At 48.4% G+C, this 17,573-nt stretch overlaps 6 protein-coding genes across 6 annotated transcripts; 4 read left to right on the top strand and 2 right to left on the bottom strand.

Annotated features, from left to right (window-relative positions):
- Nucleotides 1–303: 303 nt before the first annotated feature.
- On the top strand, nt 304–1,418 carry PPTG_21066 (hypothetical protein; the record flags this gene model as incomplete). The annotated part of the gene is made up of 2 exons (XM_008895519.1): nt 304–1,134; nt 1,207–1,418. The coding sequence occupies 2 exons, from the start codon at nt 304–306 to the stop codon at nt 1,333–1,335; spliced, it is 960 nt and encodes a 319-aa protein (XP_008893767.1). The 3' UTR covers nt 1,336–1,418.
- A 103-nt stretch (nt 1,419–1,521) lies between these two features.
- Nucleotides 1,522–3,721, bottom strand: PPTG_01503 (hypothetical protein). Its single transcript, XM_008894831.1, has one exon. The coding sequence runs from the start codon at nt 3,630–3,632 to the stop codon at nt 1,713–1,715; it is 1,920 nt and encodes a 639-aa protein (XP_008893079.1). The 5' UTR covers nt 3,633–3,721; the 3' UTR covers nt 1,522–1,712.
- Nucleotides 3,722–4,065: 344 nt separating this feature from the next.
- On the top strand, nt 4,066–4,368 carry PPTG_01504 (hypothetical protein; the record flags this gene model as incomplete). Its single annotated transcript, XM_008894832.1, has 2 exons — nt 4,066–4,143; nt 4,177–4,368. 2 exons carry the CDS (start codon nt 4,066–4,068, stop codon nt 4,366–4,368), a joined length of 270 nt encoding a protein of 89 aa, XP_008893080.1.
- A 283-nt stretch (nt 4,369–4,651) lies between these two features.
- PPTG_01505 (hypothetical protein) lies at nt 4,652–7,828 on the bottom strand. The gene is made up of 2 exons (XM_008894833.1): nt 4,899–7,828; nt 4,652–4,826 (listed from the first exon to the last, which is right to left on the bottom strand). The coding sequence occupies exons 1-2, from the start codon at nt 7,689–7,691 to the stop codon at nt 4,725–4,727; spliced, it is 2,895 nt and encodes a 964-aa protein (XP_008893081.1). The 5' UTR covers nt 7,692–7,828; the 3' UTR covers nt 4,652–4,724.
- Nucleotides 7,829–7,983: 155 nt separating this feature from the next.
- PPTG_01506 (hypothetical protein) lies at nt 7,984–11,190 on the top strand. The gene has a single exon (XM_008894834.1). It carries the CDS (start codon nt 8,036–8,038, stop codon nt 11,120–11,122), a length of 3,087 nt encoding a protein of 1,028 aa, XP_008893082.1. The 5' UTR covers nt 7,984–8,035; the 3' UTR covers nt 11,123–11,190.
- A 2,460-nt stretch (nt 11,191–13,650) lies between these two features.
- Nucleotides 13,651–14,376, top strand: PPTG_21067 (hypothetical protein; the record flags this gene model as incomplete). Its single annotated transcript, XM_008895520.1, has 2 exons — nt 13,651–13,819; nt 14,264–14,376. The coding sequence occupies 2 exons, from the start codon at nt 13,651–13,653 to the stop codon at nt 14,374–14,376; spliced, it is 282 nt and encodes a 93-aa protein (XP_008893768.1).
- Nucleotides 14,377–17,573: the final 3,197 nt, after the last annotated feature.

The following is a 17,573-nucleotide window of genomic DNA, read 5'->3' on the forward strand; positions in this document are numbered from 1 at the left end:
CATCGTGGCTGCTGTTTTAGCTGCGGGCTTCAAGCTCCTGCCTCGCTCGTTTACCGTAGGGGAGGCACTGCTCGTTGCACAGGGCGTTGGACTTTGCGCTTACGATCTGCTGCTTGTCACCGTTAACAGAGTACGCTTCCATGTCATCGTTTACTACACATATGTGTCGTAACAGGTTTTGTTTCCGTATTCGCTATACAGCTTAATGAGTACGACGTGATCGATTTGCCGCCGAGCGTCCTTCACTCGTGGCTCATTTTCGACGTAGACCGACCAGATAATGTCTTAGCACTGGAAGTTGGAATGCTGGGGACCCTACTGGTGTGCGTGGGTTTAGTCCCGCTCTTACGGTCTTACGGAGCACCATCACCTACCACAATTGTACAGCCGTTGTCTTTTAACGGAACCGTGGGGTTTGTACTGACAGTTGCAGTGGTGGTGGGCGGCGTGGTGTATCCGTGGAGTTGCTTCTTGTTGCAGACGTGGAATCCATTTGCGTGGCTGTTCGACTTCCTCACCGAGTCGAGCAGTTCGTCACTACTATCAATACCGCCGCGATTTGCACTAATGGGATACTGGGCCACATGTCTGGTCGTTTTGCTCCCGTTGTTTGGTTTTATTTCGAACCGCTTCGCTCTCCGCAATATTGTGACGCGAAAACTATTTCACGTTTTGGTGGTATTGATGCTGGGACCGGCATCACTTTTTGATGCCTCTATGCTGTCGCTGAGCTATGGTGTAGCTCTTAGCGTCTTCTTTCTGTTGGAATGCGTGCGTGCATTGTCATTGCCTCCATTTGGTCGCTTAATTGCTGAGTTCATGAGATCGTTCATTGATCATCGCGAAGCTGGACGTGTCATCTTGACCCATTCGTATCTGCTGCTTGGCTGCGCGTTACCGTTATGGCTTGTGCCTTCTCCTGTCACTCCTTCTCCACTTGTAATGAACGCTGGAGTTGTAGCACTGGGTGTTGGAGATGCAATGGGAGCCGTGGTGGGTTCGAGTATCGGTAAACACAAAATCTTTGGCAGCAAGACTGTAGAAGGATCTGCTGCTGTATTTTTTTCGATGGCTTTCGCGTCGCTATTCGTACAGAACTACCACGCATCTGTCGCCCATGGAGAGTTCACGCAGGTACCAGCATTGACTTGACTGGGGAGGAGTTTCTTAGCACTAACACCCATTTTGTTTGTGCGATCGGTATAGGCGTTTTTACTTATAGCTGGTATTTTCTTGACGACCGTCTTGGAAGCTGCTACGGCGCAGATCGACAACTTAGTGCTGCCACTTTTCTTCTACACAGCATGCAACCTGGTTGTTTGCCATCGTGTATGAGCCGAGTAAGCTAGTTAAAATTGGTACGCAACACGTGTAGCTCCGATGTCCATATAGGTGGCTTGCTCCTCCTTGCTTTTAAGGTGACGGCTTCTGGGTGAATTCCAGAATGAGGAGTTCTCTTTTCATTGAGATTCGAATTGAATCAGTCTCATATTCGTATGACTCGGATGGACTAGTAATGAAGATCGTTTTCCGTGTTGCACGCTTTGTCGTGCACCTTGTGATTGGTCAACAACGGAATGGCTACGTTTGATTAGTCGCATCATGAGATGGATGAGCACTTGAGATGATCATCTAAACGTTGCGTTTGGAAAACAGTGATCCATTGTTCATGTTGCTCTCCTTTATACAAAAATACTTTATCACATGCGTTTCTACTCGAAGATCAACGACTTGAGCGCAAACTCGAGACCATCCATGGAGTGGATCATGGTGTCCATGGAGCCAGCATATGAAATCCGTAGTCCGTGAGGCTCGCCCATGTCGGAACCGGGACCCACCGCAACTCCCGTCTTGCGGATCAAATAATCACAGAAGTCATCGACATTGTGGATCTCCTCACCCTCCGCAGTGTAGGCTTTCTTGCCCTCAAACAACAAGCCAAGATCAACGAAAACGTAGAATGACGACGTCGGGTACGCAAAGCGCACGTTGGTCATGGCTTGCAGACGCCTGGCGATGTACTGACGCTTCAAGTCGAGTCCGTGCAAGTTTTCAGCAATTCGAACTTCACCCTTTTCAATAGCCTCCAGCTCCATCTTCATGGCTTCGATGGCCATCACTTGACCAACACTGTTTGCACAGGATGTCAGCTGTCCTTGCATCAAGTAGCAAGGTTCAATAAAGTGCAGGGGGCCAGCCATGTAGCCAATCCGCAAGCCAGTCATAGCGTACGCCTTGGAGAATCCGTTGATCAACACTGTGCGCTCATACATACCTGGGATCGAAGCAAAACTCTTGCAAACTCGCTGGGGGGCGCCTTCATCCTGGTATACGAGTTGCTCGTAGATTTCGTCGGAAATGACGATAACATGACAGAATTGTGGCTTACGGAGGACTGCAGCGATCTGTTCGAGTTGCTCGGGACTGTGAAGAGTACCAGCAGGGTTACTCGGGTTACACAGGATGAGGATTCTAATCTCAGGGTTCGCAGTTAATGCCTCCTCAAGCTTCACCGGGTTAATCAGGTAGTTTTCTTCCAAAGTATTGCGCAATTGAACCATTTGCGTCTTGACCTGAGCGAGAATACCTTCGTAGCTTCCCCAGTACGGCGACGGCAGTAGAACCTTGTCACCTGGACGCAAAATCGCGAGGATGACATTGTATAGAGCCTGCTGAGCGCCACCACACACCTGAATCTCCTTGGGATCGTAGGTCACACCCTTAGCACGTTTAAGGTATTTCGCAATGATCTCACGGAGGTCGACCATGCCTCGCATATCACAGTACTTGGTCTTGCCCTCCTGGATTGCTCTGATACCAGCTTCAAGTACCCGCTTGGGCGGCTGGAAGTCAGGCTCACCAACACACAGAGAATACACAGGCTTTCCTTCAGCCTCCATCTGCTTCGTCACACCAAATACTGCAAGAGTCTTGGCAATCTTTGTCGTATCAAACACTGGACTCAAAGGATACCTCTGTGCCATGGTCAGTTCCTGCGACGAAGCGTTAGGAACGCCGTTCGTTGCCTCCAATGCGCCACTGGCGTAGCAGCCCAGCACACGGACGTACGAGCACATGGCTCTCAAACTCGCGATGGCTTCGATAACCTTCGCATCGCTCTGACGAGCCTTCACATCCACGTAGAAGATGAACTCGGCCTTGCCAGCACTCGGATGTGCGCAGCTCCATGGACGACTCTCGATCTTGCTCAGGTCGATTTCACGAGACGCAAACAAGCCCAACGCACGGTGCAACTGGCCATGAGCGTTGCCCGATGCAAACGCAAATGCAAGCGATGTCTTACATCCTGCAGCTTTTACTGAAGGCTCTACTGGCGTCTTGGCCACCGTCCAGAACCTGGTCGGACCAACGGACTCGCCCACCACCACCAGGTCGTACTTGAGCAGGATGTCATATGTCTCGTAGTAACTACCGTGAGTTGATGTCTCCGCAGGTACAACGGCGAGCTCTGCGTCCTCCTTCTTGACAGCAGCAATAGCATCTTCGATGGTCGCATAGCCGATGGTCTTGAACTCGTTTACAGCGCTGAGCATCTCGTTCGCGGCCGCCTTTGCACCAGAGAAGCCGGCGTCTTCGTAGTAGGCCACTCGTGTCGACGTTCCAACTGCCATAATGGAGGTTTGACTTCTGACTTGGTGGTATTAAAGCGAATTCCGGAATGAAAGACAAAAGACCATGACGATCTTCGTGCAGTGCATCATGGCAATCGTATCAGTATCAGTTGAAGATGGGAGCACCGACGTCATTGGTCCTACGCGCACTGTGATTGGCTGTCGACGTTCCCGAAAAGACGTACGTTAGTCGCCGAATCCAAACCAACAGATTAGATGACCAGGCGTCTGACCATGGAGATCCGTGCTGTTCCTCTGGGGTTCGTGTGGCTGTGATGGCCTGCAGCTCTTGGAGATAGCATCACACACGTATCGGTAATATGCTTGCGGCAGGAAGGCTTAAAACCACGCTATTACAGCTAGAGCCTAGCTTCGTACTGACAGCCAACTGCTGGCAAGGTAGTGAAAAATAACTTGACTGAGCAAGCAGCGCATGATCTATCTAGCCACGAATAACCTTGTGAAGCAGGAGCAAAAGAATGAGGAACGTCTGCAGAATCAGAGCAAGGAGGTGCGTATCAAGGAACATAAAATGCTTAAATAGGGGGCAGATCGTCGTGCAGCCGAGCAGGAGGCTATTGCGCGTAGTCGGCGTCACCAACTCGACTGTAAACAGCGCGAGAAGGAGCATGAGGCCCAGGAAGAGCTGGAATGTGTCGTTCAGTGGGAACAATTCGGTAGGCGCATCGAGATGCAATACAACAGGAACGTCGACTGGAGGACCTTCGACTTGTAATTGGACGAAAGCAGCAGGCTGATGCCACGCGCAAAATTCTCAAGGACGAACGCACCGCTCAGTTCCAGGACGATCAAGCTGCTCGTTCTGTTCGGGACCACGAGGATGATCGCTTCAGGGTCGTGGCCCAAAGAGCACTTGAAGAGGCTCGGGAGCGTGGCCTGACGAATGTGTTTCCCATTCAAAAGCGATGGTGGAGAAAAGGATCGACTTGCTACATGTATCATGTTTCCGCATCTAGCTGTAGTGGTGCTACCATTATTTTATATGAACATACTGTACACACTTTTTTCGCTTGTTTTTCATGTTGCTAGGCAATAAATTTCAGCTTTTACGGATACAAACTTGCTATCCGGTTATGAGACTACACTTTGTAATGCCGTCACTTGCTGCTCGGCTAGCCGAATGCCTTCTTTGCGCAGATAGTTTACTATCACACTAACGCGCATAACTTGTAACTGTACAGTTTAACAGAACAGTTAGCGTGTCAAGAAGAATACAAAACGAGATAATGATAAGTGGCAACTTACCCGCTCGACAAAGATGACGCGCTTTAACTCTGCTGATATATTGGAAATCTCGGCTTTGTTGTCATCGTCGATGATATTGACCTCACTTTTTTCAATTGAGTCCAGCAAAGGCTCGAGTCGACCACGTAGTAGTTGCAGCATTTGATTAAACGATTCATTGCGCGCAAAGGTTTCCCACCGCTCAAGCTCGCCTGGTTTAACGACATAAGGCTTTCCAACCTCCTGTTTGGTCCTCAAAAGTGCCTCACGTCGCTTGTATTCCAAGTAACTTTTGTTGAACTGAGATCCGACCAAAGTAAGTGGCATGGCAGTATAGCAGGCACCGAAGATCATAGCCACGACAGCTACAAGCTTCCCCGAACTCGTCACAGGCTCCATGTCACCATAACCCACAGTTGCTAGTGTTACGATAACAAACCAGAATGCCGAAAAGAAATCATCAAAGCTTGATATTTCTCCTTTAAAGTTGACAAGAAAGCGTTTACCAGGCAAAGAACCTTCAAGTTCAGCAGGGTAGGTCATATTGTGCTCTCCAATGATACATTCTTGGCCGTAAAAGCACTCCTGACCCTTCTCAAGCTCGAACATAATGAAAGACAGAATGGTAGTCACCACCATCAGCATAAAATACGGGATAGTAAGTCTTGCCGACGTCTTCGAAATCGACTCCCACAACACCTTAGTGACAGGGATACTCTGTTGAATTTTAAAGATACGGGATAAACGTAGCAGACGCAGGAACGTAAGGAAATCTTGGGAGGCTGGCGGGATAACGTAAATGGGCGTCACGCCACTGAAGAAGCGACGTCCTTCAAACACGAAGAATGGGATGAAAGACGCCATTTCGATGAATACGAGAGGGTTCTTGAAATATGTACGGTAGTTTTCGCACACGAACAGAGCGGCCGCGAACTCGAACATATACGTGAGTGTGAATATGTACTCCATCGCCACGTATCCATTGCCGAACTCGAAGAATGTCACGTGAAGGTTGTCGCATTCCCACTTCTTGCACACACTCAAACGCCTATCCTGTTTGATTAGATTGTTATCTTGTCGGAAAGGTATGACGAGATCAAGTTGATCTCGATACGACGAGCCCTTCAGGTTCATAACGCTTAGAAGTACCTTATCTGATCCATCGCACGAAAGTCTGTCGTCCACGGTGCTGCTACCAAAGTTTCCAGGATATCCGTAGCAGGTAGAATCAACAAGTTTCTCAGTATCAGAGCAACCAAAACGAAGTCTGGCGCTCGAATTGTCAACAGAAAAGCAACCAGGATCATTGCCACCTACAGCGACGTCCACCACATTCTCGCAGTAACGCTGAACCTTGCGTTCGCATAAATACGTCTGCTCGCCATACGTCTGTAGATCTGGCATGGTTTGGAACACGACGATGATCATACTGAATATAAGGCAGAATTTCACCCATCGGGAGATCGCACGAGCCATGAATGAAGACTCTGGGTCCAGAATCGTCGTGCGTGCCCACTCTCGCCATGTTGGTGGCGCAGCGACCTCCTGGGACTCTGCAACAATCATATCACGGACCATTACCGCCAGTTCCTCGCACTTGAGGAAACACAACTCGGTAGTTTGCTTCAGATCACCAGTAATATCACGTAGGTGGCGTAAATTGAAGTCTTGGGACGTAGCTTCGGTGACAAGTGCCTGTGTGATGAGAGACGCCTCGCCCGTAAGCGCTGCTAGTCGTAGGTAGAGTTTGTTGGGCGCATTGTACTTGACGAGGATTTCGTGCTTCTGGTGAGCGCGATTGTCCCCTGTGGCGGCGGCTAGGTCGATGTTAACGGGGGTAGCTACGTGGGTTCCAGCCTGTAATTGTTGGAACTTCTTGACGCTCTCTGCGTGCTGTTTCCAGGCACGATCGAACTCTGTTCCGATAATGGCCAAAGGCATGGACAAGAACAACGTACCAGACATGATAATCATGACAGCAAAGCAACGGCTTGCCACGTTGCCTTTGGTCGGTGTAATGTCTCCGTACCCGATGGTGGCCACAGTGACCACCACAAAGTAGCCTGTGGTGAGTAGATCCGAGAAGCCTGGTTTATTGCGATCGTAACTTGGATCCACCATGTACATGACAACTGAGAAGAAGAGCACAATCTCTGTGAAGAAAATAAGAGCCACGGAAATGGGGGCGACACTGGCGCGGATAGCTCGGAGCAGAATGTACGTCCCGGAGTGATTGCGCGCTAGTTTGAAGATACGCAGCAGTCGACACAGCCGCATAATGACGAAGCTCTTCTCCTTACCGAAGATGAGGTCTGTGTAGAACGGGACGATGGCAGCGACATCGAACCAATTGAAAAAGTCGCGCAGAAAAGGCTTTAGACGTCGCTCGGTCAGGTATTCGTGTTCGTGCCATAAGGACGGCCAGATGATGAGACGGATGAGCAGCTCTGGGGTGAAAATGATAGTAAAGACCAGGTCTGCGTCGTAGTAGCCGCTCTCGTTGGGAAGTTTCGGGTACTCTGGCTCGGAACTCTGGTGGTTTGGACCATCTAGGGTCTGCAGGAACAGGATGAAGCAGCTTGTAAAAGCTGCACAGGCGATGAAGAAGCTGTAGAGCGACGCCCCGCGCGATGAGTTGGGGTCCACCATGAAGACGAAGATTTTCTCAAACCGGCCGAGCGTCGTCGCGTGCTTCTTGGCGCCCGTTCCGGTGCCTTTGATCATGGACTCGGCATAGAACGTCGAGTTGACTAGCTCATCTAGTGACTCCTCCTGCGTGCTGAACGTCGGCGAGATCGCCGCGTACACAGGCATCTCGGTGGCAAAGACGTATGATACAAGGCGGTTGAACGTCTACTAGAAGACAGCGCTAGAAGTCTCCGCTAATGATGGCATCGCGGCGTTATTGTAGAGAAACCGCCGATGCACTGATACTAGTACAAGTTAAAACTGATAACTTGCAGTCTCTGAACGTTTGTTCGGAAAGTCCCAAGTTGGGACTCACAAGTTGGTGGAATCAACTTAGATCTCAACTGATAAATTATAGTGTCCCCTGAGCTATTACTTTAATGCCCCCCCCCCCCCTTTCTGGGACACTATTTCGGCACAAAACGCTGTCCTCAGATTCATTAATTAGCCCCTGCAAGTCCTCCTCAACCATGGTGAAGGGCGAGGTGAAGGTCGCGTACCAGGGCATGCCTGGCGCCTACTCTGAGAAGGCGACGCGGCAGTTGCTCGGATCATCAACCAACGTCGTGGCCGTGGGGTATCCGTCCTTCGAGGAGGCGTTCCTGGCTGTAGAGCGCGAGGAAGCCGAGTTTGGCGTGCTGCCCATCGAGAACTCTCTAGGCGGCAGTATCCACGCCAACTACGACCTGCTGCTCAAGTTCGACCTTCATATTGTGGGCGAATACGATCTGCGCGTGGAGCACTCGCTGCTGGCCCTACCAGGCGTGAAGAAGAGCGACATCAAGACGGTCATCAGCCACCCGCAGGCGCTGGCCCAGTGCGCCAATACCATCGCATCCATGGGTGCCAAGCCGCGCGCCGAGTACGACACGGCCGGCAGCGCCAAGATGCTGGCCGACAACCAATGGAAAGACACGGCCGCCGTGGCCAGCGACCTGGCAGCCGAATACTACGGCCTGCAGGTGCTACAGCGGAACATTGAAGACGACGCCGGCAATTTCACCCGCTTCCTGCTGCTGAGTAGGAAGGGCCTAGATGCCAAGGCGGACACGGAATTCAAGACATCACTCGTCTTCTCCTTCATGGACAGCAATGAGAAGGGCCAGCTGTACAAGGCGCTGTCGGCCTTCTCACTGCGAGACATTGACATGTCCAAGATCGAGAGTAGACCCTGGGGACACACGGCCGAGCAGCAGTACCAAGATTCTGTACAGTCCGAGGACTTTTCACTGTCGGCCGAGAGCGTCCGCAGGAAGTACAGCTACCTGTTCTACGTGGATCTCATTGGCCACCAGACAGACGAGAACATCATCAATGCGCTGCGTCACTTGCGCGAGTTCTGTAAGTTTGTACGCGTGCTGGGCTCATATCCGACCAAGGGAAAGTTACTGGGAGACGTACGCAAAACACTGGAAGCCGTCGGTGCGTACCAGGCCAACCCGATCACGGCCTCGCCGGCCATTGCGCCGCAACCCAAGGCCGAGCGTTTGAATATCGGTATCTACGGCTTCGGTAACTTCGGCCAGTTCCTGGCCAAGACGATGGCCAAGACGCATGAGGTGCGGGCCACCTCCAGGACGGACTATTCTACTGTGGCCACCGAGCTGGGATGCAAGTATTACTCGTCGGCGACGCAGCTCGAGCAGTTTTTCGATGGCCTGGACGTACTCCTGCTGGGTGTCAGTATCCTGTCGTTTGAAAGTGTATTGAGCAAAATCCCCAAGCATCTGCTGGAAAACGTCGTTATTGTGGACGTGCTGTCTGTCAAGACGCACCCGAAGCAGATTATGCTTCGAGATCTCCCGCAGAGCGCGAGTATCTTGTGTACACACCCGATGTTTGGCCCCGAAAGTGGTAAGTATTCGTGGAGAGGCCTGCCAATGATGTATGAGAAGGTGCGAATCCTCTCAGGTGAACACAACCACGTGATGGACAATTTCCTGCGCATTTTCGAGACAGAACAGTGCCGCATGCTGGAAATGACGTGCGAGTCTCACGACGAGTACGCTGCTAGCAGCCAGTTCTTGACGCACTTGACTGGACGAATTCTCAGCGTGCAAGGTGTGAAGAACACGCCTATCGACACTCGTGGCTTTAAAAATCTCGTACGACTTGTGGAAGACACGTGCAAGGACAGCTTCGACCTATTCCAGGGTCTCTACAAGTTCAACCCCAACTCCGAGCAGCAGATTCAAAAGTTCCGTGAATCACTAGACGAAGTCACACAGAAGCTGGGCAACAAGCCAGCCACCAAGTCTGCTATCCACCAGGACGCCCCGATGGCGGAGAAGTACCCGCAGAACCCGCTGCTGGGAAAGATCGCGGCGTCCAAGACGGTGGTCATCCACGGCATGGCGAAGCAGCTGGAGGCCGAGGGCAAGCAGGTGTGGTCTTTGTGCGTGGGTGAGCCAGACTTCGCCCCAGCCGAGCGTGTGCTGAAGGCTGGCATGACGGCCATGGAGCAAGGCAAGGTGAAGTACACGGACGTGAAAGGCACAGCGGAGCTACGTACTCTGATCGCGCAGTACCTGGAGACGTGCAAGGGTCTGAAGTACGACCCATTGACGGAGATCCTGGTGTCGAATGGCGCAAAACAGACGGTGTACCAGGCTCTGTTGACGATCACGAAGCCTGGCGAGCAGGTGCTGATCCCAGCGCCGTACTGGGTGAGCTACCCGGAGATGGTGAAGCTGACGGGTGGCGAGCCTGTGATCCTGCAGACGAAGCTGTCGGAGAACTACCTGATCGACCCGGTGGAGCTGGAGAAGGCTCTGGTGGTCAACCCGCGCATCAAGTCGCTGATGCTGTGCAACCCGAGCAATCCTGCTGGCACGGTGCACTCGCCGGCCCAGCTGGAAAGCATTGCTGCTGTATTGCGTAAGCCTCAATTCCGTCACATCCTGGTGGTCGCCGATGAGATCTATGAGCAGTTGGTGTACCAGGATGAGGGTGAGGCGAAGCGCGAGCACCAGAGCTTCGCGACGCTGCCGGGTATGTACGAGCGCACGTTGACAGTGAACGGATTCTCGAAGTCGCACGCGATGCCGGGTCTGCGTATCGGGTACCTGGCTGCGCCCAAGTACTTCGTCCAGGTGTGCACGAAGCTGCAAGGCCAGCTGACGTCGTGTGCAAGCTCGGTGGGCCAGGCTGCCGCCGTGGAGGCGATGAAGTTCGAGATGGAGTGTGTGTCGCAGAACAAGGAGCGCATGACGGAGACGCTGGCGATTATGGACGAGAAGCGCAAGTACATCGTGAAGCGTCTGCAGGCGATCCCCCAGTTGGAATTCGCGTACCCGACGTCGGCGTTCTACGTGTTCCTGGACTTGGCGTCGTACTTCGAGGGCAAGCAGGGCGTGACGGCGGATAAGAGCGAGGTGGTGAAGGACGCGGATGGTTTCTGTGAGTACTTGCTGCGCCACTACCACGTGGCTCTGGTTCCCGGTTCAGCGTTCGGCGTGAAGAACGGTCTTCGCATCTCGTACGCTAGTTCGATGGAGACGATCAAGCAGGCACTCGATGGACTAGTGCAATCGCTAGGCGATTTGACGTTTGAATAGGTTGGTTGTTGATCTAACGACAATTTTCATCCCAAAAAAAAAATATCACACTAAAAAAAAAACGTCCAATTTAAGTACTGGCTTCCAGCCATATTTTATTACGGTTCGACAACGAAGCTTGTAGAAGGTTCGATATGCAATAATATAGGCTTGGATGGCATTCAGACGAAAATAAGCCATTAAAATTTTCATGGGTTTTTTTCGTCTGATGCCATCCGAGCCAATCAGCATACGTCACGACGAGATTTTGGAACTATGTTATAAAACGTTTTTACTGTTGTAAAAGCAAGGCATTGAAGCCTCTATGAAAAAAGTAGTTATGTGATACGTTTTGTCCCGTAATAGCAAGTTTCTGTAACGATAGTTCTGGAACAACTTACGCTTCCTACTCTATTCTAATTTCGGGTCCTCTTCAAAAATCGGGACGCCCGAATCAGCTCCGAATTTAAGTCTGTTAGATTTTTTGTTGCGGCTTTCGGCTTGTTATCTTCTTATTTTTGGATGTCTAGTACCCATAAATTCGTTTTTGGTACTCATAAATTCGCTTTATGAATTGAGTTATTAAATGACTAGCCGAGCGCCGCCGCTACGAGGCGGTAATTTATGATTGGTCGCAATTGCTAAGGTCTTTACCGCCTTCGCTTCGCTTCGGCGGGATTATACCCTTTTTTAAACATTTTTTTTAATTTGGATTACCCTTATATTAAATGTTTTCCCTAACCCATTTATCGATTACTATTAAATATTTCCTAAAACTCATTTATTGGTTACTTTTAAATATCTCATTTAAGAATACAAACTATTTATCACTTTATAACAATCTCGATAAACAAGTTGATCAGTACAATCCATAGGTACAATGTACTTTGTACTATCATGGCCTCCTGCGTATTACTATATCAACACGTTCAAGCTTTTCTCTCCTTCATTGTATTATACACTTTATTTACGAATATTTAGCGATAATCTCGTGCCCTAACACCATTATCAAACATTTTATTGTTTTTTATTATCTACTTAATGACCTTGCAGTGTGCAGTCTGAAGTGTCTCCTCAGTTCGTAGTATTGTTCAAACACCACTCCACCAAATGAAATAATACTTGGTTTTGTTTGCGTTGTTCCATGCCGCCTACTGTTGATGTAGAACTACTCCCAAATAGCTATGTTGACAGCAGCCCACACGCACAGGTTACAGCAAAGTGACTTTGCGCTCAACTACCAATATGGTTAAGTCTCTCACTGTCTCAATTATTCTGCTATCGATTAAGCGTCCACGATTACAGCGAGTTTGAGTTCGTTTACCATTTATGGATTAATAAAGTATCCCAGCATAATCATCTAACACTCGTCGCATCTACTTTCTGCTCGCTATCACAGCTACTTGTAGACAAAACCTGTATTCTAACAATTTTATAATGTCATTATAATTACTATAGTATTCAAGCATTTAAAATTGTTGCGAAATATGTCAGGTGTTCGAGTTCATACGAATGATCAGTCTTTCGGAGAATTATAGTGGATTTTTTGGGGGTTAATATTTAGTCCTTGCTGTGACTAAAGCTATAGAGAATATGATCAAGTTACTTCTCCATTATGGTATTAGTAGCAGTTATTGTATCTGTTATTGTATCTGGAGCTATATCTCAGTATGGCTCAAATGAGCTTATGTCTATTAGCAACCGTGTTCTTATTACAGACCTGCCAGTAGTGCAACTTTTCCCGTCAAGCGTATAACATGAAAGTGTCTCATTCAGATAACGTTTAGGTCCTAATTAAAAGCAAACTTTAATTATGGCTCTCCATTTACTTCGTAGATTACCTTACGTGTCGCTGTCGTGTACTTCAGACACAAACTATGGGGCACCGTTACTATGTTTAGTCGCACAGGTCCTAGCAAGCATTCATTGCGTATGGGTAGTACGACAGCGTACGATATATATAAGATAACGTTACTAAAGAAATTATTATTTTTTTCGATGCCGCCTTAACTTCGCTTGACAGCTCAGAATGGATAGCCTAGTGAGGTCGTGCTATGTCCTCCGTATGTACAATGTACGCCACACAAAATTAGTTATGTATGCCACATAATGTAATTTTAGCCAGCCAGGGCCGCCGTTGATTTCCTCGGCAGCCAATGGGAGGGCTCAAAAACCTTACCGTTCGTGTGACGGACGGCTAGCGTTGATGTTCAAGATTGTACGAAAACATTCACATGGGACTCCAAAAAGTGAAAACGGGCCTGACTGAACTAGCAACACTCATGACTGGGTGTTGGTTATTGTACAAAGTAGTTGTTGGTTGTTACGGTCAGTTCGGAAAGTGAGATGGTCACAGGCCATCCCTTCTACCACCCTGATGCCCTCTTTCCTTTTGTTTGGTTGGTCAGACTGGCTACATTAATTGAAACGGTTGGCGGGAACCCGGGCTCCCCCCAAAAAAACTGAAAAAATCTGGATTATTTATTTTTATCCGAATGTAGGTGGTTGCAGAGTTTTCATCTTCCACTTTGACGAAGAGAGCACTAACAATGGCCCCACGCCGAAGTGGAGGCTCACAAACGACCATACCCCTGCGAAGGCCCAGGAAAGTGCATGATCGAGATGAGGCCGCGTGTCTACGAGCAGTCGCTAAACTTGGACTGGAGACCACCAAACAGCTACGTGCGGACTGGGATTCGTGGGACACTGGGTATGGTGGTAAGGAGTGGAGCCAATCTGAAGGCGTCGTTATGCTACCCACCCGTTTTTCGAGCAATGGGGAACTGTACTTCACAAATATTTTACTGCACCTCCAGCGGGTTACACCTCCGATTACTTCTTTGAAATAGACCAATGTATCTGTACCGCTCGAAAACCTGTGCAAACTCGAGATGACGATGCTATCACGTTTAATATGGTCAAATGTACGAGCATCGAAACTGTTCGTAAGGCATTTATCACGGAGCATTTTGGCCCCTCGATTCAAACTATACGGGAAGCTTAAATCCACAGTGTGTACCTACCTCGCAAGCCAACGCAAGATCTGTCGGACAAAAAGATGAAGTCCTTATTGGCAAAAAAATTTGATCCCGCAACAACACCTTACCTACTACCCGGCAGTACCTGATTCCATCATTGACGCTCCTGATTTGGGGGCTGCAGCTAGTGACGCCGAAAGTACGCCCAAGTTCCAGTCGAAGCGCAAGCCAGGCCGGCCAAAGAAAAAGAAGCCCACCGTGAAACCTAACCAACCCTCCATTCTACAGTTTTTTTAGTACGGCACAAAAGCCTTCTTCCAGCTAACAACCGGCCTGTAGGTGGCTTTGGACAAAGCACTTGAGATTCATTTGCTTATACTTTTTATACCATGATACCCGAAACTCTAATAAAAAATTCCTACTGTAGAAGGGTATTACCGGTACTTTTTCCAGCTGGCGGGGCAGGATGGGAACCCGGGCTCACGCCAAACGTTTCAATTAGCCAATGACATAGCATGATTTAACTCAATAGCCTATCACGGTGCTTCATTCCACAGCATACAAACTTGTATACACTGTGGCACAACACTCCCACTAAGGGGGGTCCAGTGTTGCCCATCAATGCTACACATTATCCATCAAGATCTTTCTCGAAGGATGCAACTTCAACACTGTTTTCAGATGCGTAACCAAATTACTTCCCAAATTACCAATTGAGTGCAAAAATGGTAACCTTAAAGCTGTTTTATAACTCATATCAGATTCATTACTTTATCTTATATTAAGACTTCACTTAATCTTTGTATTGACGTTTCCGACGATGGGTGAGACCTCTCACTCTCTCTTTTACTTCTTTGCTGCACAAGTGCCCAGGTATGATGAGGCTGCTGATGCTCGATCGGATTGAGCATCTAGCCACTTTGGTAGGGAGTTTCCGATAATGAAACGCGAGGTTGAACTCCAAGTTTGATGTTTTGGGTGCCTCATCAGAAGGGAAACCATCCGATGTGAATGTGTACATCTGAAATGAAGAATCTATAGTAACGTTCCATTACGAAAACACCATGCCAAATTTTCGTGTTTGAGGCCTTTATTTCCCTTTAAAACGTCATTATCCTCTTTCTAACGCCATTCCCTGGCCCATGCGATCGCGGCCTAATCGTTTCCACTCCGTCCCATGCATCTCTCAACTCCCATGAAACAAAAATCGTGATGAAACAGAAGTGATGAAACTGAAGGTAAAAATAACGAGCTTGGAGAATTTGAGTAATCCTACTTAAAGTGAAAACTACACCCAACAATAGTGAGCTTGATGAGATCGCCAGCTACTGATTTCGCTGGGATCAACGCAACGATAGATAGTACGATTTGAAGTGGGCATTGGGTTATCTTTGGTTCAACAAAGCACTCCGTGCTGTTTTTTTTATAGAGTTTCACGAATAATTGCTATATCGCTAATGCCTTGGAATCTTGCTTCAACCGATGCGTAACGTAACTAAACTGAGAAGTTCTAAGTCGATCTTAGCGCCGAATTCGCTGTGGATGTGTCACGTACACTGATCGGAGTCGCATCCCACCGAAGCTCATATTAAATGCGAGAGTATTGGTTATTTTCTCCTCGCTCTTCGTTTTGAGAATATAGGCAATTACGCCTCTTAAATACGTAGATCCTGCATCTAGGTAATCACTATAACCACCTTGTTCTTGCATGGGGGGATGCAGGGGATGGGGTTGTCATAAGGGGCTTTCTTGTTGGGGTAAGAATCATATGTGTGCTCCAACAAGATTTGATTTATCACTCGTAATATTGCTTTCATGTGGCTGACAGTCCTCGGAGCCATCTTCGGAGTCAGAGTAACATTCTCGGTCTTGTAGAACTGGTGACGTGGGTACTGATAAATGCGATCGTACCAACCAGAACTTGGACATTCTTGTAGGCAAACTACCACGAGCAGCGGGCGAAGCTCAGCTCGCCGGGTACACGGCTCACGAGGCGTATCACTTGTGGCCCCTTATGTATCCTCTTGTAGCGGTTCTTTTCACCAAAAAGTAGCATCGACATCGAATACTACGAAGAGCGCTCATAGAAAAAGTGGTTGGTATGAACAGTTTACCCAAACTTAGTTCGTTTTCCCTTGCAACATCTAGTGTGCCAGTTCATCATAAATCCAAGGTCGTAAGTGTCGTCCGTATTCTCCTCGAATACTTAAGAAAATATTATCTCTCAGCCTTGAAGTAATGCAAGTTATCTCATTTTTACTCACTAATGTGCCGATATGAGGGCTCGTTCATTGAGCAAAATTTCAGTGGTAAGTGCATAGCAAGGCTCCTAATAACGCTTAGTATTGTATTTAGATTGAGAAGACAACTGCGTTGTTAGTTGCGGATCCCTTTTAGCAGAAGCGGTGGGTGTGACGCTGAGATGGATCAAGTGATCATAATTCACTCTGTATACTTGGTCATTGTACAGGCCCAGAAGGAACGCAGCTACGTTTTGAGCACATTGTTCTAGACATATGGAAAAAATGTGAGAACAAACGTGTCTGTGTAGACTGCGCATTTGTATATTGTGCTTAACTCTGTGAGGGTGTGCGTCTGTTGGGTTGACTTATAGGATCCTTCGACAGAATAATGGTCCTGATTTTTATGGAAGCGTGAAGTAGCGTCGTTGGGGGTTCGGAATCCATGTGCATGCTTCGAGCGGCCATAGTGACCATACCACTCAACCTCGATCCTCGTAATCCGGGAAACGCCGGCGTTGGGTACACTTCTGAGGACGAGAACCCCTAAGGTATGCTATTTTTACAAACGTGAATGTTTAGGAAACAAAAGGAATAACCAGGCCTCGCTGATATCGTGGATTGGGAATCGTATAAGTACAACGTAGCGGTGACAGGCTCATTTCACTATTTTATTGTGGTGGTGCACGGTCGATGTCTTGTTGTCCTTTGAACCGTCTCCCTGTAAATCCTAACTTCTCTGAGAAACAACATATGAATTGAGCCCTATGCGGGGCAGACGCAACTGAAATTATAGTAGCAGACGCATATAATAAATATTGCTACGAAATTCTTAAGTCAGCTCAAAACCGCACATAAATGCAGTTGGCGAAGATACTATTTTCCAAAATCCGGACACTTCCAATGCGACCACAAATACAACTAACAAATTCGTATAAATGGCAAAATAGTTGTTTCCGGGAGGTAACAGCATCGAATAGTCTGACAATCTGGAACGCATTACGTAACATATTTTGGTGTACGTGAGTCTGGTTCATTCTTTCTAGATATTTTTTTATGGTATTTGCGTGATGACCTTGTATTACTCACGTAACTTCCGAGCATTCTGATATCGGGTGCAGCGGGGCTGCCGTAGCTTAGCGTCAGAGGAAGACGGTTAACTCAAAGAGTAAAGGGGTTAACTCAACACCCTAATAAGGTTAATAGGTCCTTAATATCCGAAGGCACCTACTAACGATAACCTTAATAAAAGGG

The sequence above is a fragment of the Phytophthora parasitica genome (genome assembly GCF_000247585.1).
Source record: "Phytophthora parasitica INRA-310 unplaced genomic scaffold supercont2.3, whole genome shotgun sequence".
Lineage (NCBI taxonomy): Eukaryota > Oomycota > Peronosporomycetes > Peronosporales > Peronosporaceae > Phytophthora > Phytophthora nicotianae.

What these genes read in the sequence shown, in the direction of transcription:
- PPTG_01505 (XM_008894833.1), bottom strand. Translation starts at nt 7,691, where the DNA reads ATGCCTGTGTACGCGGCGATCTCGCCGACGTTCAGCACGCAGGAGGAG. An exon ending in GCGTCATCTTTGTCGAGCGG is followed by an intron (nt 4,827 to 4,898) that starts GTAAGTTGCCAC and finishes TAAACTGTACAG; the next exon opens with TTACAAGTTATGCGCGTTAG.
- PPTG_01506 (XM_008894834.1), top strand. Translation starts at nt 8,036, where the DNA reads ATGGTGAAGGGCGAGGTGAAGGTCGCGTACCAGGGCATGCCTGGCGCC.
- PPTG_01503 (XM_008894831.1), bottom strand. Translation starts at nt 3,632, where the DNA reads ATGGCAGTTGGAACGTCGACACGAGTGGCCTACTACGAAGACGCCGGC.